Here is a 25,641-nt window from a genome sequence, read left to right as displayed (position 1 = left end):
ACTCATGGATATAGCAGTATAAATGTTTATAAAATTTATTTAAAGAAATGTATTAAAAACCATACTCTTTACCCATGGCACGTACTTTCGATAGCCAATATGACTGACCATCTCCACAATCAATACAGCACCGACATTTAGTTTTAAAATTTACATTTTCTGAGTTGAGTATATTCAGGCTGTATTGTGTAATGCATACACAATGGAAAACGTCCTGGTTCACTATATCTTGTAATGCATACACAATGGAAAACGTCCTGGTTCACTATATCTTGTAATGAAACAAGGGTTATTTTTACCTTTAATGTGTCTTGTTAATCGATTTGCTTATTAAAATAGTTCCATAAAATGTGTACAAACTAACAAAATGATAATATTTGATATAATGTTTCCCTTCAGTTTATTCGAACAAAGGACCATTTGGACCAATTTCTAACCAACGATTATCTTTGTTTAACATTGCGTATTGTGCCAGTAAATGAAAAAGTCATTGTAATATCTGATACAAAACTTTCTATGAACTCTTTCAATGTCATTCAAGTAATTCACATGCATATATGCAATTTAAAATTGAAGCAACAGTGGTATATACAAGCGTGCACAATATTTATTGTTAAACATCTACATAGTAACATATTCATTGCTTTAAAGCTTTCGGTACTGCATGTTGTAATTTAAAATGTCGTTTAACTAATAATTACTTATAACAACTATATCAACTGCAAATGACTAAAGCATTAAACTTGAAGTTGTAAGCAATTATAGTAAATAGGACTTGGGACGTAAACTCGTCTTAACCGAACTGAAAATTCAAATAGTCATGCTAAATTAAATATCTTTGAGGAAATGAATGAAGCGGAATGAAGCTTTTGATGAATGTCGGTTACAATTCGCATACCATTAAGAATTTGGACCACGAGCAATTTTGCGAACATGTTTTTATTTTAAAGCAGTTCCGTGCAACCAAACGACGTAGTAAGTAATTAAGGTTTAGTTCATAGTGCGTTTAAATGTATCGCATTTATTACTCACTGAACAATGAGATTAGCAAGGAGTAAACCATTGACCGTAAGTTGTCTCCATTAATGGTATCAGTGGCCCTTACTGATACGGCGTCAGTCTTACCCACGACTGTATCAGCAAGCAAACACATCAGTTGTTCGATAACACTCCTTTGAAAAGAAGCGGACTGGTCTCTTTATGTGTTGCGCAATTCTCTTACTTAATTAATGATTATTAACGTGTCTAATCGTAACTTAGCTAACAATGTCAATAAAGACTAAACGTAAATAATTGCCCCAATCTCTGTATTGCTGACCTATATAATTTATTTAAGTACGTGCGCTAATAAATTGATGCATATACAATCATAACAACCGCTTTAAATCACTCTACTACTGGCTTCAACTGCATGCAAATAAGGCAAGGAAGTGATTTCAATCATATTGCATGTGGTCAAGTGTTGCAGTTAGTCTTCTTGAGATCATAGATCATATCATGTTTTGTTTTAACCTATTTATGTAAGCTCGATTGCATCGAAAGACTAAGGCTTATTTTCACGTCCTCGAGTCCGTTTCTTGTTTGAAACAGTACTTAGTGTCTACGGGAGAGATCTAAACAACGCTCCCACAATGGAGTTGAATCCGTGACCTCCCGGTCACAATATGTACTACACTACGGCGAGCTGTTTGAAAGCAAGCGTGTTCGGGTCTCGACAGGTAGAGTTCACACGAGTTGACTGCATGCGGTGAGCGGCGACGTCTCCTTAATGCCCTCATCAACGTCCTCTATCGGTTCAAGCGAGACAAGTTAAATCACAGACATCTTTAATCTCACTCAATCATCAACATATCAATACGTCACTGGCAAATAAGTGATAGCAAATCCTTTGAGAATAATAACTTTGTTTAAATAGTGCACGTATTTTCAATGGATAAGAGTGTACTTCTGTCTCGGGAGTCATAGTCGGTCTTTTGAGGTGGTACTTACGTTTTGAACATACAAAAAAGATTCGCAGATGGATTAATTAATAGTCACTTTAAACGGATGTATTACTGAAAATGAATAAAGTTAGCATTTAACCACGAACAGTTTAACTTGCCTGTAATACACTATCGTGTATTTTTGTGAAATCAGTTTGCAAACTATTTATCTCGACAAGATTTATGTGTGGTAAAATGTTTGTCAGCTCAATATCGTTACCGATTCTGGTTGTTTTTACAATGTTGCAAGGAAACATCCGGGTAACGAAGGCTCAAGCGCTAACACCAGCCGCGATTTCCAGCCTGATCAACAATTTCAGCGACAGAGATTTGCTTTTGTTCGCAATGGATATAATTATTAACAATCCAAGCTGGATAAAAACGCTCAAAGAGACGGCTATAGCTGCGTTTCCGCTCCTGAGTCTTGACCACCCGCCAGAATTGTTCACTTCCTACGTGCTCCCGTGGGCGTTCAGTCACCTTCCTGACGTCATCAGTAACGAGGAACTCGTAAACGCATTGCGGGTGTTCATCAATGAAGTAGAAAACCATCGGGCGAACGAAACTTGGATTCTTCAATCAAATGATACTCAAACAGTCTTGGACCACTTTGTCGGAGAGTTGTTACAATCGCTGGACTATTCTACCATCGTAAGGAACATAAGTGCTACAAAATATGCCAACAGTCCCGAGCTGATTTACACTCTCAAGGATACATCCCTGGCGGCAGTGGGCATTCTGGATATGGACGAGCCACCCTACTGGTTCACTACGCTGGTTCTCCCGTGGGCACTGAAACAGTTGCCGATTGTCCTAAACAATGAGGACATAAAGGACATCATAAAAAACTTTATACACGAAGTTGAAACTCATTCGGCAGCTCTACAATCTGAGTCTTATGAGAACACAACACATGAAGACTCGGTTCTGCATTTACTTGGGTCATTAGACTACATCTCCATAGCAGATGGTGTTGTCCAGAAGTTATTTTACAACAATTCTACGGTTCTGCATTTACTCGGGTCATTAGACTACGCCTCCATAGCAGATAGTATTATTCAGAAGTTTTTCCCATACAATTCTACGGATCGGCCACTGAGCGAAGCGTGCTACACAGACACCATGGTCTTCTTCGACAGGCTCTTCCGGGGCGACGACTGGGCTCTGAATAGTAAGTGGTCATTTGAACACATCGAACACAGCGACATGGGCTGATTTAAATCAAAAGCTTATAGCAAAAGCTTGTCCTTGTGTCCGATGCCTGTAACAAGCAATATTGTCTGCGCCCATGGCAAATCATAGATCAATACACTATATACAATAAAGTTTAATGCTGCTAATGTAAAAATAACTATTGATTTTTGACCTAGTGACCCAAAATAGGTGTGGCATGTAGAACTTATCAAGGTGCAGCTACATATGAAGTTTCAAAGTTGTAGGTTGAAGCACTTTGATTTTAGAGCCAATGTTTAAACCTTAACAAAATGTTAAGGTTTTGCGGACGACACGGACACGCTGGCTATGACAACAATGCTCTTGTTTGGTCTTAATTTTTTTCAGCACGATTATATTTCTAAAGATTAATTGTTTATTCCGAAGTACATAAAATATAGGAGGTTTCCTGTCGCTCATCATCTAGGGCATTGCCATAGAAAAGTTTGAATATTACACCACTGCTGCCACCAATGCGCTTGGTACCTGTTTCGCCCTTTCAATCCCAGGACAGACTCGAGATGGCAGAACAGTCATGCAAAACATTACCTTTTTGTGATGGGCTTCCATCCACTGAAATTGTGCTTGTACCACAGAAAGGTCGAGCATCTTTTAGAAGCATCTGTTATCTTACTGTCTTGACCTATTACGCCGAATGTTCTCAACATTTTCCAGTGTGCAATGACGCCGGTGCAAACAACTTCCACTGGGTAGTTCCTGCTTTGCCAGTTTTGTGTTTTTGAACCTTATCAGGTGGTATTGATACTTCCTCCTATTCATTTCGTTGGTTTGCGAACATCACTCCTCCCAAGGAATAATAACAAACAGCTGATGACAAGATGTAGTGTTTCTTTAAAATATGTCCGGAAACTGCAGTGTCTGTTTGAGATCTACTTTTAGCTCCAATTCATCGCGTCATTGAGTGAGGACTAAAATTATGGCAATTGAAGACATTTGCTACATATGATACTTACAGTAAAAAAGACTGTTATTATTGTTCACCTCTGTCTGATTTGCAATTGTTTCATAGTTACATTCCGAAATATACGTACCGGGTTAAATTTCACAAACAACAACACTGCACAGAGAAAAAATAGCATGTCAAGAAGTTTTTGGTGTCATAATAATGTCGGTATAATATTACTTAATATAACATAATATTACATTTGAAATCCAACTAATAATATATCGATGAGGCAAACACGTACATTTGTACTTGTTATCAACTCGAACTCGTGTCACCTTGTGTTTACATAAAAATAATATTTGCAGAGTTAATGCAAAAATGAAAAATGTTTATTTTTCAAGCCGCATATATTGCCCAAGCATAAACCGCTCTTTAAGAGTGCGTACATCTATTAATTACAAAAGAAATAAAGAAATTACTTTGATTGGTATTCATTTTTAACCCGTATATTTCACTCACTTGCGTGTTTGTATAGAAATGTACCATTGTTTTACATGATTGAGACTAAAATATTGAAAAGAATGCGTCATACATACACATGTTTGAAGAGTCTACTAAATCGTTTAAGCACATTTTTCCTTTAATTCATTCTAAACAATACTGCGCAATTCGTAATGAAATAGAGCATAAAATCCACCTGTTAATCAATGTGTATTTGTATCAATAAGCAAACCCCTCCCAAACACCCATCCCCTTGGTACTTTTATGGCAGCCGAAATTCCAAAGCAAATTTTTTTTTAATCCATCCATAAAGACTCAAAATATATTCCGGGTCAGTATTGTGGATTCAATGTTGTTGAATAACTGTCATGTATAATTGCTACTTATTACATGTATTATTAATCATATTTCATCCGAAATGGAAAAATAAATAAATCGTATCAATCTAGTGTATATCTTAATCGTACATAATATCGTAATCGACTTTTTAAGTTTAAGGACATAAACACCTTACGATCAGCTTGTCTGATAAGGACCGGAAAAGGCCGAATGCCGTCAGGTATTTTGGACGTTTAAGTGAAAGGATTCATGTCCAGTTAAAGCTGAAGTCTTTTCAGTTTATGCGAAGGGGTATCCAAATGCAAAGATAAACAATTAAAAATAATTTAAAACATTTACATTACATGTAACACTATCGATTTAAGATTGCTAGCTCAACTTTTCGAATGAAAGAACAACTTTCTTTATTTTTACTCCGGGATCTGTCGTCAGCGTGCGAGCAGCTAGCATTCTGATGGGTTTGGTTGAAACTTGAGACTTGAAACTTGCAATGTACCTCGTCCCACGAATTCCAGTCTCAAGAGCAGTTTAATCCATAATATCGTCTATGTTATCGGTCTGGATAATGCTTTTTTTGAACTTGTCAAGCATGTAACTGCATCGTGCATCATCCGATTAAAAAAATTAACATAAAGGTTCACCATGATGTAACGCCGTGTCGCATGTTAGTCCCGTGTTTCCAGCTCAAATGTAAAGGTCACATGGAGAGAACTAAATTTGGACATACTACAGCTTTTCGGGATTGTCACTTCATCATTTATAAAACAACGTACCTAAAGTGTTCATCTACCGGGCTGTTACGTTATCATGCACTTTATATGTACTTGTAAAATATCTTACACGACCATAATGTAACGGGGTGTTGCGTGTTAGACCGATGGCTCTTGTGTTATAGAGAGAGTCAAGCTTAGATGTCAAAAATCAAAGTCGGACATAATAAAAAGGGTGCAGGATCACGTGACTTTGTGAGGTTGCCCCTTTTAACTTTAATGGATGTATACATGACGGCATGTGAGGCTTTGTTTCAAATAACTTTAAAAATATTTTTCTTAAGAATTTAAACTAGTACATAAAAGACAGATTTCTGTGCTGCTTATGTCAATGTAAAAAACATCGGCATTATTTTATTTAAACACCTTTGTTTTTGTTCAAAAATTCGGTATTTACTGCATTTATTGTACACGGTAATGCAGCACGCAACATGAAATTTTGTCAAAGATTTCAGACGTATTCAAGGATACCTTAAGATATCGGCACAAACATCAAGAGAAAACTGTCTTTTATGCACTAAAGATTTTTGCAAATGTATTTCAATAACTTGAGATATTTGCAACAATAAAGTTGTAAACGGTGTGTTTACATTCTGTCCATCTCGTGTGAAAAACCCAGGAAACCCCGTTGATTCTTCACCCTGATAAAGCTCGTTTAGAATATAACTTCATTAGGTAATTGTTAACAAACTTTTCCCACTGTATATCCGGTATTTTCCACGCAAGACTGTATGCTTAGCTGAAAATTCACATTTAAAGTTGCAACTCAAATTTGGGCTTTGTGAGCAGAATGTTACTTAATCCTTCAATGAACAAAATACCGTGTCACACATTTCCACATGTTGAAGACAAAGTGGGTCCCTTGCTCATGGTGATAAATTCTCGCACCACAGAATGTTCACCATTAATTAAACATCGCGGGCCCCAGATTATTCGGACAGCTTAAAGAAACATAACGGACCCAAAATAAAGTTGGCCTCATCACAGGTAGTACTTTCAGAAAATAAACGAACGTTTTCTGGCCCATGCGTTACCATAAAAATAACTACATCACGGTAACACACTTGCCAATAAATTTGCCATGCATTTGAAAAGCAAAGCACGTATACAATAAAGTATACATATCAATTGAAAATGATATGATATAAATATAAGTTGTATTGATGAATTTTTGTTACGCATATACAACGTAATACTATGTACACCGCTTTGTCGTGTTACGAGACGTCTTTGATTTTATTAAATCATGTTAAACATTATACATTGGGAAGTATTAACTGGCGAAGTTGTTAAAAGGCACAATTATAAATCTTTCGCGATAAAATTAAACCACAATGCAAACATAAATTAATATTGATATCGATTTTTAATGTGATTTCACCATTAATTGAACAATGTCCCGAAAGGCAGTCAAAACGCGACATGAATTTTTTTTATACGTTTTGGTCGACACGTGAATAGTGAAACTCTTTTTATAGAGCGTATATTTAGACTAAATGTCATATTGATTTGATTATGTGAATGAATACAATATGCTGTTTACGATACGCAATTATCTATATTTTCTTAATTATCTTCCGTTCGAAAGTTTTTGTCGAAAGTTTATTGATAAATTAATTTTAACAACTTGTTTTACTCCCTAATGGTATGCACCAGTTACTGGTTGACATTATAAAAAGTAACGTTGCATTCCTTAAAATTAGAAAAAAAAAATCGTGATTCTATTTGGTATGATATTCTTATCTATAATAATCTCAACTATTATAGCACTCATGACTAAGAACGTATAATTAAATATTGGTTCGTGTATGGACGATCATCAGCAAAGCTAAATTCACAATAGTGCGCGTATCTATTGTCAGCGATGGTCTGTAGAATACGCGTGTTAGGAATAGTATATAATCTTCTTAAGCATTGAGTCAACCAGAGCTCGTATGAACTTACTCCTAATCGTATTTCTAGTTTGAATTCGGATTGAGGCTAAAATATTATCTAATGCCGAATATTATATTGAATATAGTTATACGAGTGCATGTGATTGCTTGAGAACTTGCTATGATCTACCCGGTTAATTCCAACTCTTGCTGGAATCCGCTCTTATTACCGTTTATTTATGACTGATCAAGCTGTTACACGCCCCTTTCAGTGTTTGATGCGATCGGGAAGCCAACGACAGGCATCCGTCGCGGAGTCTTGTACTTCGGAGGGACCTATGATGAATGCCAGGCAGTGAGCGCTAGGGTAACGAGAAACGTTTCCGGCGACGAACACCCTGCTGACGCTGACATCGCGTTCCAGGGCAAGTACTGCCGAGCGACGTTTGTCCCGCCTAGAAGCCTCATAGAGAGTGTGGCCGGGGAGCACATTAACGTAAGTAGCAGAGCGCAAATCATGCATGAGTGGCTGGCTTTTCTTATATTACTTGGCGAAGACTTTTTACACTGTTTTTGTTTTCATTTAAGACAGTCGAGAGAATAGTACATATTTACGCTTTTCGCTTTCAAATATCGTATTCAATAATGTTAACACACTTTAAAACCTTTGTGAGCACGTACCGTGTGTGTGTTTCAGAACACGTACGGTTTGCCCCTGACCATATCGCTGGGTCTATGCCTGCCAGACACGTGTACAGGACAGGACATTGAAGGGCTACTCCGTCTTGGTAATAAGAACATTGGTACAGGGTTATTTGATACTAATTCGACCAGCTGGTAGTTCGGTCTTTTAGGTACACGTTTACAAATAGAACAGCCCTAGATATGGTTAAATTTGAGTGCGTTGTTTTAAGGCCTTGGTTCTGAATCTATGCCAATGCTAAAATGCTGACCTTATCACAAAAATACGCGTAGCCATCACTTTCAATACCTATATTTTTGCAACTACGGTAATGAACGCGTTTTGGATCAATTCGTGAACAAAGAGACCGCGGGGTCACCTGCAATCTCCAGTATCAGATTGCTTGCTTGTGTTTCGTGTCAGTTATTTAATGTTTATTGATTTGTTATCCACATATCACAATTTTTAGATAACATATTAGAAAAAAGCGGAATTCGTACAGAAACACTGTATAATTTACTCGTACTAAGCGACATGACATGCATTATATAATTTATATTGTACAACTAAAAAACACCGTCCCATTGACCTAAATGACATAATTTATACTTAAGACCTGATTAACCCCCGTCCTATTCATCTAAATGGCATGCGTTATATTGAACAACTGATCAAAACCTTCCTATTGACCATTATGACATGCTTTACACTGTGAAACTGATGACACCCGTCTTATTGACCGATATGAAATGCGGCATACTGTACTACTGATTAACAGGTTTGCTACGATCGCTGTTCAACCTGTCCGTGGAGCGGGCTGTATGCACAGAGGAGCGGAACTTCCTTGCGGACACAGACGCGCACATTGTCATGTAAGCTTCCGGCATTCAAACACGGTGCAGTCTATTATTTGTCTGATTGCTCACCTACGTTGGAAAATCCAAATGCTGTATTATCTCTTGTCAAGTATTGTAAGCAATGATTTCACTATTTTTGGTTGTAAGAACGTTAAATGAACCGCCGTTTCCATTAATTTAATGAAACTAAATGTTGAGGTTTTAAATCCTAAACGCTTTTAAAAATGACGTATTCATGTACTTGTAAAGGTAAAATCGAGTTTTTGTTACATTTCAAAATAAAATCCTCACAATAAAGAAAATAGTCGAACTGGGTACTTCGTGTACTTAGAGGTATATTGGGCGGTCTGGCGCTGCTGGTTCTCGTCTCGTCTGCGCTTGACCTGTGCTGGATGCGCTGCCGGGAACCAACACACGACACGACGCTCATGTCCTACGGGTTGCACGATGCGCCGTTCCGCACAAACAATGCGTACGAAAGCTTCAATGGCGAGAAGACGAATCACATAGGAGACTCTCCGCATAAGGACGGCTACAAGGACGTCACTGAGACGAACGCTGAAGATTCGGTTCTGGAAAACACCGAGGTCGCTCCGAAGAAAAGCAAGAGGACTCATCAAGAGCTCTCTGAACTAAACATTTCTGTCGACAGTGATTTGACAGAAAATATTTTAAACACCAGTGTAAATGTAGAAGAAGGTAATTCAAACTGCACTTGCATCTATTATTATTATTATTATTATTATTATTATTATTATTATTATTATTATTATGATTATTATTATTATTATTATTATTATTAGTAGTAGTAGTAGTAGTAGTAGTAGTAGTAGTAGTAGTAGTAGTAGTAGTAGTAGTAGTAGTAGTAGTAGTATACAAGTATTATTATTATTATTATTATTATTATTAGTAGTAGTAGTAGTAGTAGTAGTAGTAGTAGTAGTAGTAGTAGTAGTAGTAGTAGTAGTAGTAGTAGTAGTAGTAGTAGAAGTAGTGGTGGTAGTGGTAGTGGAAGTGGTAGTAGTAGTAGTAGTAGTAGAAGTAGTAGTAGTAGTAGTAGTAGTAGTAGTAGTAGTAGTAGTAATAGTAGTAGTAGTAGTAGTAGTAGTAGTAGTAGTAGTAGTAGTAGTAGTAGTAGTAGTAGTAATAGTAGTAGTAGTAGTAGTAGTAGTAGTAGTAGTAGTAGTAGTAGTAGTAGTAGTAGTAGTAGTAGTAGTAGTAGTAGTAGTAGTGGTAGTGGTAGTAGTAGTAGTAGTAGTAGTAGTAGTAGTAGTAGTAGTAGTAGTAGTAGTAGTAGTAGTTGTAGTAATAGTAGTAGTAGTATTAGTAGGAGTAGTAGTAGTAGTAGTAGTAGTGGTAGTGGGAGTGGTAGTGGTAGTGGTAGTGGTAGTGGTAGTGGTAGTGGTAGTGGTTGTGGTATTGGTAGTGGTAATGGTAGTGGTAGTGGTAGTAGTAGTAGTAGTAGAAGAAGTAGTAGGTGTAGTAGGTGTAGTAATAGCAGTAGTAATTTAATTTTGATTATGGTTTTGATTTCGATTTATATTATCATCGGTGTCCTTCTTCTTCTTCTTCTTCTTCTTCTTCTTTTTCTTCTTCTTTTTCGTCTTCTTCTTCTTCTTCTTCTTCTTCTTCTTCTTCTGCTTTTTTAATCTTCTTCTTTTCTTCCACTTCTTCTTGTTTTTATCAACATGATTTATATTATCATCATTATCCCGATTCGCTTCTTCTTCATTCATTCATCTTTTCTATTCGTATGATTATAATTTTATTTTCAGGAAACGTTTACAAGTTGCTTCGCAGCTTCTCAGTGTTTACAAACATGGCTGCCATTTTCAACTCGGAGTCGCAGCCTGGGGACATAACGTGTCTTTACGGGATCCGAGTTCTTTCCATGTTCTGGATAGTCCTGGGCAATACCTACCTGTACACCACCCAGTCTGTATCTGACGTTCCAGTGGCTGGTAAGAAGAGTTGTCACTCACCCATGGCGTCTGTTTAATAGATGATTGTTACTATGTTATTATTTGTTATTATTAAAGTGGCCGTCCAACAGATAAAGCGTCGTGTGACGCGAAACGATATTTTGGGAAACTACGAGGATTGCTTGTATAATTAAAAAATACATCTGCTTTAAGCATAAGCGTGGATGGCCGAGTGGTCTAGGCGAGAGACTTTTTACTCCAGGAATCCAGGGGTCAGTGGTTCGACCCCTGTTGAGGGTTACTTTTTTTCCTTTTTTAAATTGTATTCTTGTTTTTGTACTTGAGATTTTTAGTTTAAATGTTTAAATTTATCAATATAAAGCATTTAAAGCATTTAATGACATGCTTCAATACATGACAAAATCTGTTGGACGGCCCCTTTAAATGGTTTACCGGTAATTCGACATCGGTTTAAAACAGAAATACTGCGTATATTGGTTAATGAAATATGTGTTATTTACATCTCGGACGCTCTGGACACTACCATACAAAATCAAAAGGTCTGTCGAGGTAAATTCATTCGTTTGAAATAAACCAGACGTGTTAAAAATGCTTAATACTGTATACATAGTAAACTCTATATACACGTGTAGATTTGTCCATGGGAGTAACGGTTAATATGACAAAAGTAAAAGGATAACGGTACATATGAGAAAAGCGAACAGATAACGGTTCATATGACAAAGCGAACGGATAACGGTACATATGACAAACCGAACGGATGACGTTACATATGACAAAAACGAAAGGATAACTGTACATATGACAGAGCGGACGGATAACGGTACATATGACAGAGCGAACAGATAACGGTACATATGACAAAGGCGAACAGATAGAGGTACAAATGACAAAAGCACACGGATAACGGTAAATATGACAAAGCGAACGGATTACGGTATATATGACAAAGCGAACAGATAATAGTATATATGACAGAAGCGAACAGATATATGCACGTATGATAAAGCGAACGGATAACGGTACATAAAGCACAAGCGAACACAAATGGTACATTTAACGAAAACGAACGGATAACAGTACATATTACACAAGCAAACGGATAATGGTACATATTACAAAAGCAAACGGATAATGGTACATATGACAAAAGCGAACGGATAACGGTTCATATGACAAAAGCGAACGGATAACGGTACATATGACACAAGCGAACGGATAACGGTGCATATGACACAAGCGAACGGATAACAGTACATATGACACAAGCGAACGGATAACGGTACATATGACAAAAGCGAACGGATAACGGTACACATGACACAAGCGAACGGATAACGGTACACACGACACAAGCGAACGGATAACGGTACATATGACACAAGCGAACGGATAACGGTACATATGACACAAGCGAACGGATAACGGTACATATGACACAAGCGAACGGATAACGGTACATATGACACAAGCGAACGGATAACGGTACATATGACACAAGCGAACGGATAACGGTACATATGACACAAGCGAACGGATAACGGTACATATGACACAAGCGAACGGATAACGGTACATATGACACAAGCGAACGGATAACGGTACATATGACACAAGCGAACGGATAACGGTACATATGACACAAGCGAACACAAATGGCTCATACGACAAAAGCGAACAGATAACGGTGCATATACAAAAATCGAACGGATAACGTTACGTATGATAAAATCGAACGGATAACGGGTAATATTACAAAACCAAACGTATAAGGATACATATGACTAAAGCGAACGGATACTGGTACATATGGCACAGACGAACGGATAACGGGACATATGACAAAGCAATCAGATAACGGTTAATATGACAAAAAGCGAACGGATAACTGTATATATGACAAACAAGAAATATCTTTAAAAAAGATATACGGCGTTGATAGTTCAATGAATGAGATCAAGGATAGCGAATGTCTTTTTCTGTGCAGTTCTTAGCTGCATGACACGCAGTACGGGATGTTACGCGGAGTTTTCGCGGCTTATTTTACATTATTACATATTGCTGGTCATAAACCTATAGATACAAAACAGAAAACCAAAAGAAGAATGGAAGTTAAATTAAAACATATGAGTCAACCGGCAACACGCGAAGTATCCGTATTTATAGGCGCGTTCTTCGAACAAATCTGTTTTAGTGGTTTGTCGGGCATTGCTATTTGATTGATAAATAACAGTATCGAGAATCATCGCGCTCATGCTTAATACATTAGTCAATATGGTGGAATAATTATTGTTAAATTAATCAAAAAAAAATTATCATTGTATTGTTGAAAACACATTAAGAATCTTTTATTGACATACCATAATTATATTGCTGAATATCACATATTTTTCTGGTCTAAAAAAAATCCAGGTCACCCAGTTCACGGATAGCGTCTTTAATATATAACGATTATTTTACTGGCCGCGAACTCCGGTGATGACCTGTATATAAACTCTGACATTCACACACTTGCCGCGAATTGACCCGATACCTCGCGGGTTGAAATGCAATGCATTAAAGTGAGGCCTCGCTTCTACTGCTCTTTAATGGAATAAATGAAGTGTATTCATTCGTACCTAGCCGCGGGAAATTGTATTTGAATTTTATTGGACACTTAAAAAGGTCAGGTAAGGTGAAAAGCTTGCTTTATACAGCTACGCCGAAAAAAACGAACCGATACTTTAACATGTGAGAAATCCGAACGGATAAAGGTACATATGACAATAAGCGAACGGATTATGGTACATATGACAAAAGCGAATAGATAACGGTACATATGACGTAAGCGAACGGATTACGGTACATATGTAAATGCAAACGTATAACGGTATATTTGACAAAAGTGAACGGATAATGGTAGACACGAAAAAGCGAACCGAGAACGGTTCATATAGTATAAGCACACAGATAACGGTATATATGATAAAAGCGAACAGATAACAGTAAATCTTACAAAAGTGAACGGATAAGGATGCATATGACAAAAGCGAACAGATAACGATACATATGACAAAAGCGAACAAATTACGGTAAATATGACAAAAGCAAAAAGATAAATACTATACTATGACTAGGGGAACGGGTTACAGAAAATATTATCAAGCGAACAGAACACCACCATCACTGTATTTGTTTTGAAAACGAATCTTTTAATTGGTAGATTGCCCCTGCAGCATGGGACAATGCAACCAAAGAGTTGTCTCTTTACATATTCATGCCATGCTAGCCTTATTTTCCACGGTCAATCAAGTAGTAAAACGTATTGAAGTACACATGGGTTCCGATGTTGTTGAATGTGACAGTCGTGTTTCAGTGGACCTGATGGACTCGTTCGATCTCATGAAGAGGTTCACTATGCAGGCCGTCATGTCAGCGCCCTATGCTACCGACACTTTTTTCGTCATCAGGTTCGTATATGATATAGTCTTGTGTGGAAATATTAATTATTTAAATCTTTTTTTCAGCTTCGTCAAAATAATTATGCATTATACTTGTGGATTTATATATTATACGTTGTATTTAAATGACTAGCTGCTTACAATAGCAGTGTTCTGGTCGAAGCATAAGTAATCCATATCGTTAATATCTTAGTATGACTTTGTAATACGTGTGTTTATGTACATGTACAATATCTATCTATTAATTTACATACATTTATAAAGTCCAATGTCTAATGTTAAGACGTTTTAAAACTCTACTTTGTATTCGTTACATGTGTTTTTTCCACCACTGTAACTTCCCCTATGTGTTCCAGCGGCTGTTTGATCTCGTATTGGTTCCTTACCAAAGACGAGATGCGAAGCACGAAGATCAATATCAAAATATGGCTCAAGTTCTATGGGGGCAAGCTCTGGAAGTAAGTCAACAAAACCCGAACACATTCATAGAGGCATTGTTCAAGCTCTGTGGGTAAGTCATAAATAGTCGAACACATTCATAAATACATGGCTAATGTTTTGTTGGTAGGTCATGAATAGTCGTAAACATTCATGAATACATTGCTCATGTTTTGTGGGTAAGTCATGCATAGTCATACACATTCATAAATAGATGGCTCGTGTTCTGTGGGTAAGTCATGAACACCCGTGCACATTCATCAATAGATGGCTTATGTTTTGTGGGTAAGACATGAAAAGTCGAACACATTAATCAATACATGGCTCGTGTTCTGTGGGTAAGTCGTGAATAGTCGTGCACATTCATCAATTCATAAATACTCGTGTACATGCATCACGATATTGTCCAGGTTCTATTGAGGCAATCTCTGGGGGTACCGGGTAAGTCATAAATATCCGTACACATTCATCAAGATATTGTCCAAGTTCTATTGAGGCAAGCTCTGGTGGTACCGGGTAAGTCATAAATACTCGTGCACGACTATGTAATTCGAGTAGTTTGTAATTAATAGTGTCTTGTTATTTCATTTGAGTTATATTTATAATTATTAATATTTCAAATTATTATTTTAAACGTAACACATCGATTGATCAATTGTTTGCCCTTCGTTACACAGTATCAATGTTTATTCAGAATGACCCCACCCTATATGCTGGTCATGGTGACCTTTGTGTACCTGTACATGTACCTGGGGGACGGGCCCATGTGGCCGGACAAGATTGCCGTCGCCGACAGCTGCCGACAGGACTGGTGGAAGCACCTTATATACATCAATAACTTCGTCGGCGTGGAAGGTGTGTCGGCTGAAAAACAGGTATTCAAGCACCACGTTTACGCTTACTTATGCTAAGTTTATTTAAAGGTAAATCATATCAATAGTGTAAAACACTGAATATTTTTAACCAATGTATGACCAGTCGCGAATTGCTTAGCATAATGAGAAGAAGAATATTACATATGTCCTCCAGAACGTATGTCATCCCGTTGATTTAATCAGGCACTTTTTTGGCATATCTCCAACCAGAAATACCCCACCATGTCAATTATTTATTTTCATCAATAATAGCCTTCTTATTAAGGTCAGCATATATATCAATCATTATAAAAATGTTTGAATACTACTTTAATATGAAAGTTTGACTTCAAGAACCCTTTAAATTAAAATAAATTTATTAAGCATCGTTTTAGGAAAACTGAGCTGAATACATGTGTGTAAAGTGTCGTCTCAAATTTTCCTAAGCAGTCCACATAGGCTGATGGGCGACGACACATTCCGCATGTCCACATAGGCTGATGGGCGACGACACATTCCGCATGTCCACATAGGCTGATGGGCGACGACACATTCCGCATGTCCACATAGGCTGATGGGCGACGACACATTCCGCATGTCCACATAGGCTGATGGGCGACGACACATTCCGCATTTACTGTTTTTTTAGTTAGAAGAGACATCCTTTATACGAAAAACAAATCATAAAAGCGGGAAGTGTCGTCAATGACGAACTTGTGCGTTCTGCACAGGCTAATCTGAGGCGACACTTTACGCTCATGCATTAAGTCCAGCTTTCCCAGAAAACTCTGAGTTGGCCAGTTAAAGGATTCTCCGTGTGTTTCAGTGCATGGCCTGGTCCTGGTATATTGCGGTCACCATGCAGTTCTACCTGATTTCACCTATTATACTCACCTTCATGGCGTTGTGAGTATTGCATACAAAAAAACCAGTACGAATCAGAAGCTGGGTTATTCAATATATGTCTCCACTTGATATCAACATACATTTGTACTCATATGATTACAGTGACCGCATTTATTTTATCTGTGTTATTTAATTTTGTGATAATTGCTATACAGTATATCGGTGAGCGTTCACACGCCGATAGCTTTCTGATATATACAAGTACAGAAAATATACATCTAATAATATAATTGACAAAATATTCACATATTTGCTATCACTGACCTAAATGCTGCCACCTTCATTTAGCTGCCTACACTATTACACTGCACAGTGTGCAGTCAGACTGCATGTCGTTATTACCGCTACTATTCCACTGCACAGTGTGCAGTCAGATTGCTTGTCGTTATTACCGCTACTATTCCACTGCACAGTGTGCAGTAAGATTGCATTTCGTTATTACCGCTACTATTCCACTGCACAGTGTGTAGTCAGATTGCATGACGTTACTACCGCTATTATTCCACTGCACAGTGTTCAGTCAGATTGCATGTCGTGATAACCGCTACTATTCCACTGCACAGTGTGCAGTCAGATTGCATGTCGTTATTACCGCTACTATTCCACTGCACAGTGCGCAGTTAGATTGCTTGTCGTTATTACCGCTACTATTCCACTGCACAGTGTGCAGTCAGATTGCATTTCGTGATTACCGCTACTATTTTACTGCACAGTGTGCAGTCAGATTGCTTGTCTTTATTACCGCTACTATTCCACTGCACAGTGTTCAGTTTGATTGCATGTCGTGATTACCGATACTATTTTACTGCACAGTGTGCAGTCAGATTGCATGTCGTTATTACCGCTACTATTCCACTGCACAGTGTTCAGTCAGATTGCATGTCGTGATTACCGCTACTATTTTACTGCACAGTGTGCAGTCAGATTGCCTGTCGTTATTACCGCTACTAATCCACTGCACAGTGTGCAGTCAGATTGCTTGTCGTTATTACCGCTACTATTCCATTGCACAGTGTGCAGTCAGATTGCTTGTCGTTATTACCGCTATTATTCCACTGCACAGTGTTCAGTCAGATTGCATGTCGTTGTTACCGCTACTATTCCACTGCACAGTGTTCAGTCAGATTGCATGTCGTGATTACCGCTACTATTCTACTGCATAGTGTGCAGTCAGATTGCATGTCGTTATTACCGCTACTATTCCACTGCACAGTGTGCAGTCAGATTGCATGTCGTGATTACCGCTATTATTCCACTGCACAGTGTTCAGTCAGATTGCATTTCGTTATTACCGCTACTATTCCACTGCACAGAGTGCAGTCAGATTACATGTCGTGATTACCGCTATTATTCCACTGCACAGTGTTCAGTCAGATTGCATGTCGTGATTACCGCTACTATTTTACTGCACAGTGTGCAGTCAAATTGCATGTCGTTATTACCGCTACTATTCCACTGCACAGTGCGCAGTCAGATTGCTTGTCGTTAATACTTCTACTATTCCACTGCACAGTGTGCAGTCAGATTGCATTTCGTGATTCCCGCTACTATTTTACTGCACAGTGTGCAGTCAGATTGCTGGTCTTTATTACCGCTACTATTCCACTGCACAGTGTTTCGTCAGATTGCATGTCGTGATTACCGCTACTATTTTACTGCACAGTGTGCAGTCAGATTGCATGTCGTTATTACCAATACTTTTCCACTGCAAAGTGTTCAGTCAGATTGCATGTCGTGATTACCGCTACTATTTTACTACACAGTGTGCAGTCAGATTGCTTGTCGTTATTACCTCTACTATTCCACTGCACAGTGTGCAGTCAGATTGCTTGTCGTTATTACCGCTACTATTCCATTGCACAGTGTGCAGTCAGATTGCATGTCGTTATTACCGCTATTACTCCACTGCACAGTGTGCAGTCAGATTGCATGTCGTGATTACCGCTACTATTTTACTGCACAGTGTGCAGTCAGATTGCATTTCGCGATTACCCCTACTATTTTACTGCATAGTGTGCAGTCAGATTGCTTGTCTTTATTACCGCTACTATTTCACTGCACAGTGTTCAGTCAGATTGCATGTCGTGATTACCGCTACTATTTTACTGCACAGTGTGCAGTCAGATTGCATGTCGTTATTACCACTACTATTCCGCTGCACAGTGTTCAGTCAGATTTCATGTCGTGATTACCGCTACTATTTTACTGCACAGTGTGCAGTCAGATTGCATGTCGTTATTACCGCTACTATTCCACTGCACAGTGTGCAGTCAGATTGCTGGTCATTATTACCGCTACTATTCCATTGCACACTGTGCAGTCAGATTGCATGTCGTTATTACCGCTATTATTCCACTGCACAGTGTTCAGTCAGATTGCATGTCGTTATTACCGCTTCTATTCCACTGCACAGTGTGCAGTCAGATTGCATGTCGTTATTATCGCTACTATTCCACTGCACAGTGTGCAGTCAGATTGCATGTCGTGATAACCACTACTATTTTACTGCACAGTGTGCAGTCAGATTGCATGTCGTTATTACCGCTACTATTCCACTGCACAGTGTGCAGTCAGATAGCATGTGGTGATTACCGCTACTATTCCACTGCACAGTGTGCAGTCAGATTGCATGTCGTGATTACCGCTACTATTTTACTGCACAGTGTGCAGTCAGATTGCTTGTCGTTATTGCTTCTACTATTCCACTGCACAGTGTGCAGTCAGATTGCTTGTCGTAATTACCGCTACTATTCCATTGCACAGTGTGCAGTCAGATTGCTTGTCGTTATTACTGCTACTATTCCACAGCACAGTGTGCAGTTAGATTGTATTTCGTGATTACCGCTACTAGTCAACTGCACATTTTGCAGTCAGATTGCATATCGTGATTACCGCTACTATTCCACCACACTGTTTGCAGTCAGATTGCTTGTCGTTATTACCTCTACTATTCCAAAGCACAGTATGCAGTCAGATTTCTTGTCGTTATGACCGCTACTATTCCACTGCATAGAGCGCAGTCAGATTGCTTGTTGTTATGACCGCTACTATTCCATTGTACAGTGTGCAGTCAGATTTATTGTCGTTATTACCGCTACTATTCCACTGCATAGTGCGCAGTCAGATTGCTTGTTGTTTTTACCGCTACTATTCCATTGCACAGTGTGCAGTCAGGTTGCTTGTTGTAATTACCGCTACTATTCCACTGCACAGTGCAGTCAGATTGCATGTCGTTATTACCGCTACTATTCCACTGCACATTGTGCAGCCAGATTGCTTGTCGTTATTACCGCTACTATTCCATTGCACAGTGTGCAGTCAGATTGCATGTCGTTAGTACTCCTACTATTCCACTGCACAGTGTAGTCAGATTACGTGTCGTTATTACCGCTACTAGTCCATTGCACGGTGTGCAGTCAGATTGCATGTCGTGATTACCGCTACTATTCAACTGCATGTAATTCCTTTACGTGCACCCTGTCAACTCAGATTACGTGTCGGTTTAGCTCCTCTTCCATGGGTGCTGTGGTGACGGCGGTGCTGGCGGTTGCGGGGATGGTGGCTTCCGGTGTCAAAGAGGTGGAGCACGGCGGTGAGATAATCACGTACGTTGTAGCCGCGTGTTTGCTACACACTGGCAACATAGATTGGGTTCAATATATCGAAGTAACTATTATAACATAATCGGTCAATCCCGAAATAGTACAATTATTATGATTAAAAAAGAATGTCGATATATATTGATCATGTACAAATATAATGTGCAACTCGTTGCAATCTGGAACACAACGCCATTCCATTCAATTGCTCATATAATCGGCTATTGTTTTACACCTATGTACTAGAATAATTTATATAAATACCAACATCAACCACGAACATCATTCCTCAATATAAATGTAACTTTCAAAGGAATTATTCAATCACATCGCACGTACCAATAAGTTCATGACAATAACAATAATGTTAACGCGAAACACATCATCTGAAACAGTTTACGTTCCATAAAACGTCTCTGCATTCTCTGGTACAATTCGGGTTTTACGGCAAAACTACTAACTGAAAGAGTCCCATCCGTCCACTGTCAATCATGTACCTGATCCCATCCGTCCACTGTCAATCTTGTGACTGATCCCACGTGCAGGAGCCGGCTGGACGGCGGCGCCTACTGGAACCACGTGTTTACGAAGCCCTGGTGCCGGGTGGCGCCCTACTGTGTGGGACTGCTACTGGGGCTCATACTGCTGCGCGCCGGCTCTAGGCGACCCAACAAGGTATATAAGAGTCTTGCTCTTAACAGAAATTAAGTAATGAACATGAGGAAACTTATATGTGAACTATTTTATACAAAGACGCCCATCGGTCTTTAAGTTTTATTGATTGAAAGTAAATAAAACAACAATTCTAAATAGAAATTGTCATCTTTTCATTTGTTTAAAGGGGTCTACTGTAAGTAGTTTTGATTGACGAGATACAGAAATAAGTGAAAATCTCGGCATAACATTTAACAAAAGCAACTTCGGTGAAACAAATAACACATAATGTGCGTGTGTGCGTGTGAGACTATGTGAATTTCGTAATTTAAGCCTATACATTTATTTCATTCATTGGTAAAAGTTGCAAATATAAACAAATACTATTGTATTCCAGCAATGATAATGAATAATTCTGTCGTGTGTTCCTTGTATTCCCAGTTGGTGGTGGCGGTTGGCTGGCTGGTGGCGCTGTGCCTGGGTATCTTCCTCGTCTATATCCCCTATACCAAGTACGCAGATGGACTCGAGCCCTGGACCCTGGCACAGCAGGCAGCCTATGAGGCACTGGGCAGGCCCGTCTGGGGTCTTTGTGTTGCATGGGTAGTGTACGCATGCGCAACAGGATTTGGAGGTACATTCGCGTTATTATTTTGCTATAAATAAGTGCCGTTTTATTGAACAAAAACTCAACAACGTTTATATGATTTTTCCACTTTTCATTTATTTTCTTTTTCGACATAATAAATGACGTTTCTAATTATAGATTATTGTTATCGTTTCTTGCAAATACGTGTTTAAAGGAGTTTTCAGGATCAATAATCAATAACGGGAAGGTCGATTTTCGAAGTACGTTTCGATTTTTTGTTGTGAGCACGATTCAAACAACTCGAATGATACCATTTATCATTTTGAACATCATCTTTTCGGTGCAGGTCCACATTTTCCAAATCTGAATGAAGTGCTTCTTAAAGCGGTTACAAGCTTCTCTTAATGGTAGTATTTTAAGTTTGTATCTTTCTAAGATATAACCTGGTGACCTAGTGTTTGACCGCAGTTTGACCAGATTTGAATTTGGCCTATATATTTTCAAGGATCATAGTATACCAACTTTTATCTGAATTAAGTATTAAATGTGGTAACAATTGGTTTAAGATTTTATTAGGTGGTGTTTTCTTTGTTTTAAATGTCTTGAATCAGATACGCACTTGGCCTTGACAATCTTAAGAGCCTGCCTTTAACAAAGTGTCAAAAAGGGTTCATCAATGTGTGGTCTCAGGCGGGGTTATTTGTTTTTTTACGATTTCACCTATTGACCTTTTTTTAGTTCCCATTTGACCTAGGTATTTCAGAATTACGTGTGATTTTTATTTTAGTACTAATTATAAAACATGCTTTATAAATCTGAAGGTCCGCTGAACGAGTTCCTGTCGTGGTCGGGTTTCATACCGTTTTCCCGGGTTACGTACCTCGTGTACCTGCTACATCCGGTACTCATGGTGCTTGTCGTCTACTCGCGGCGAACATTGTTGCACCTCAGTGACTTCGAAATGGTGAGTAGCCCCGTCTGCTAACAGGGAGGCGTTTGTACATGTGTAGTACACTGTAGGATGTTATATAGCGCACTGAAACGCTGCATGTCTTATTCGAGGCATAGACTTGAGCTAACGCCTTTATGCGGTTCTTTTCAATGCATATACAGGGCGCTTTAATGCGAAGAAAACGCAAATCTACTCTGCATAAATGCTATCATTAAATACGACGAATTCACTATTGAATGTATCGCTGATATACAGTTTGTTTTTTCCGTCCTCCATACTTTATTCTGTTTTTCCATAAGTTATCCTTTTTTTTAATTCCCTGAAATGAAACAAGATGAAAAACATCAAAGCAGAAATCAGTGTGATTGCATCAAACTCATGGGCCTGATCGGAGTCATACAAAACTTGATATCTTCGTGTAACTCTTGAAAACGTTGAGTAGTTTCGGTACCTGGACCTCACGGTCGTGTTTTTACTAGACTAATACAAACGAAACGTTACTGCATTTATAAGGAATGAAAGTCAAGCCTATTATAATAAATATCAGCCTCGGTCTGAGAAAACGGGGCTTTATGCATAACGTGCCGTCCCAGATTAACCGATGCAGTCCTAACAGGCCAATACGGGACGACACTTTCCGATTTTATGACATTGTTCGGGTCAAGGAAGTCTCGTCGAATCAAATACATTAAGCTCCGTTTTCGCAGAGCGCACCACATATAGATTGCCCGGTGATTTATGTACGTGTAATAACTTTCTCACGCATCTGTTTCATCTGCATGAGATAACAGGTAACGTCCGTGAACTCTCTCGTTTATATGACAGGCGTACCAGTTCGTGGGTCACCTCGTAGTCAACTATGCCGCTGCCGTCGCCGCCGCCCTCGTGTTTGACTTTCCCTTCCGCAACCTTAAGCGGGTCTTTCATGGTAAAGAGCTGGATGCTGTCTTCTAGGCGCCTCGCGTATAGCACGTTTCCTTCGGGTGTGCTTTTTCTACGCACAACAGATATACGTATTTGCAACTGCTGCTCACTAGTGTATAGAAATGTTAGAAGAGGACATTTTTATTCGATTTTTTGTAGACTTTAGTGCGAGCTAATACTATTGTGAACAGTGTAACTTCATATGTAAACTTCCTTGTGAATTTGTCATTGTTATATATACTCATGTATATCATTTAGAGACTACCACTTGCCTCTTGAATGTATTGTTGCTTTCACAAGTTAAATGAATTTGTTCGAAGATTTTCTTATTTTTGAAAAAAAATCATTAAATATATTTACTAACAAATCGTTAATGTGTTTAATAATATTAAATAAATAACGTATTAGTAAAAATAATATCGAATTCCTCGTGATTCGAAAGCGAGAGCTACTGTGCCACCCTGCGCCACGCGGGATTACATCTTGTTACCAAGAAATACACGCCATATTAGTACTGAACATATTTTCCGAATTGTCGAGGAAAAAGCAATACTATTTAAACGATTTCGAAGGAATAGTATCCATAACTTAGCAATTATGTTTAACTTGTTTCTTATTAAGAAGTTTTATTTAACTTGTATAAAAATAATGTATACAGTCTTTTTGAATATGTGACAATTATTTTGACAATCGTCATTTGACCAAACTGTAAACACGTCCCTTTAAATAAATATTATGCGTTTACAGTATGATATGTAAAAGATATACGTAATGACACTCAAAGATTTTTTTCAAAACCTGTTTATGGTTTGATATCTTTTTTTATTTTAGAAAAGAACATGTTGGTGGTTATTCTGTTCAATTGTTTGTTTTTGTTTTAAACAGACGATCTTTTCATTAAAGGTAAAAAAAACAATAAAAAACACATAATAGAGTGACAAAAAAGAAGGAAAATGATAGTGTATTTAACTAATACATATTTACACAATGCTACCCCCATTTACATTTTGTCAAAACATTTCCATGGATAGCACACGACAGCATCCTCTTTCAGCGCATGCGCTTTACACGGTTTAAATAGAATAGTAAGCATAATACTAGCAGAATACCAGCGATATACTGCAATTTAATTCACTCCTAAGGTACATGATTATATCCGCTCGCAACCAGTAAGTTACTGGACACACGCAGCTTAATTTCGGCTAATCTTCGTAGGATGGATGCCTCTTATTGGCGTCGCACTGAAGTGCGGCGACTAGTATGCAATACGTTTTTTACGCTTATGAAGTTATTTTACGGATCAATGTATATATTTTTGTTGTCAGAATATCTTGCATACTGGTGATTTTGTGTGTAAATTATTGTAAATAAGTGCTGCATTTGTGCCTATTACATTTACTACAACATTTATTGCCAATAATGCAAAGCTAATTCTTTAAATTAATAACTGATCACAGGGACTGGACAATAATAAAAGATCACAGGGACTGGGCAAATACGCGAACCGGTGAAACATTCTGGTTTTGTATAAAAATAAAACTTCTTTGTTCCACTATCATAGCAACCACCTAGTTACTTATAAAAGCGCTATAGAGCGCGAAGCGCGACACTTATTATTATTGTAATAATGAGTCTTGATAAAGGAAGCAGCCGCTTATCAATGAGGAGCACCATCACAGCACCCCAGTCTCATAACTATCAAGTCCTCATTCAGTTTTTTTTTTAAGAACCACATATAGAAGGCCGCAGACCTGACCCGAATTTTGCCTGTGGTATGGACCCTTTGGTATGGACCTTTAACCCCGCTCACTATCCAGCGTTTAAACTTCTGGGTTTACATTTAAACCGACTATAAATAGCTTATTTATATCTTAGTTAGAAGGTGATATTTCAAGCGGTTCCGTAGTGTAGTGGTTACACGCTCGCTTCACATGTGAGAGGCCCAAAGTTCGAGCCCCAGTAGAATCAAATTATTTTATTTGTGTTTTATGTTAACTTTTTGTTTTGATGTAGTTATTTTAGTTTAAATAAATATGCTGTTTTATTGTAACCATTTTTTTGTTTTTATTATGCCCATGAAATATATGTGTGAGAGGAGGGGGGGGGGGTCGTAAACACATTAAAACTTTTACAGTGTTTTCATATCAATGAGTACTCAACCCCTATCGTAAATGAGCAACGTAAAAATAAGTTCAGAATCATCTCCCCTTGAAGTTGA

At 38.3% G+C, this 25,641-nt stretch overlaps 1 protein-coding gene across 7 annotated transcripts in view; it reads left to right on the top strand.

Moving 5' to 3' along the window:
* The first annotated feature begins 1,833 nt into the window (after nt 1-1,833).
* Nucleotides 1,834-25,641, top strand: part of LOC127832379 (O-acyltransferase like protein-like) — a 38,856-nt gene continuing 15,048 nt past the window's right edge. Inside the window, exons 1-15 of one of the 7 annotated variants that reach the window (XM_052357818.1) lie at nt 1,845-3,153; nt 7,858-8,081; nt 8,283-8,373; nt 9,046-9,139; nt 9,456-9,823; nt 10,900-11,085; nt 14,423-14,516; nt 14,864-14,965; nt 15,640-15,820; nt 16,626-16,705; nt 20,212-20,310; nt 20,850-20,979; nt 21,400-21,592; nt 22,369-22,511; nt 23,325-25,473. In XM_052357818.1, the coding sequence (XP_052213778.1) occupies nt 2,166-3,153; nt 7,858-8,081; nt 8,283-8,373; nt 9,046-9,139; nt 9,456-9,823; nt 10,900-11,085; nt 14,423-14,516; nt 14,864-14,965; nt 15,640-15,820; nt 16,626-16,705; nt 20,212-20,310; nt 20,850-20,979; nt 21,400-21,592; nt 22,369-22,511; nt 23,325-23,453 (3,102 nt within the window). In that variant the 5' untranslated portion in view covers nt 1,845-2,165 and the 3' untranslated portion in view covers nt 23,454-25,473. Of the gene's footprint in view, nt 3,154-5,721; nt 5,953-7,857; nt 8,082-8,282; nt 8,374-9,045; nt 9,140-9,455; nt 9,824-10,899; nt 11,086-14,422; nt 14,517-14,863; nt 14,966-15,639; nt 15,821-16,625; nt 16,706-20,211; nt 20,311-20,849; nt 20,980-21,399; nt 21,593-22,368; nt 22,512-23,324; nt 25,474-25,641 lie in introns of those variants that run through there. The other 6 variants (XM_052357824.1, XM_052357819.1, XM_052357820.1 and 3 more) reach the window with 6 other exon arrangements.

Source organism: Dreissena polymorpha, chromosome 5 (genome assembly GCF_020536995.1).
Source record: "Dreissena polymorpha isolate Duluth1 chromosome 5, UMN_Dpol_1.0, whole genome shotgun sequence".
Classification (NCBI taxonomy): domain Eukaryota; kingdom Metazoa; phylum Mollusca; class Bivalvia; order Myida; family Dreissenidae; genus Dreissena; species Dreissena polymorpha.
This window is presented reverse-complemented; position numbering and strand designations above follow the sequence as displayed.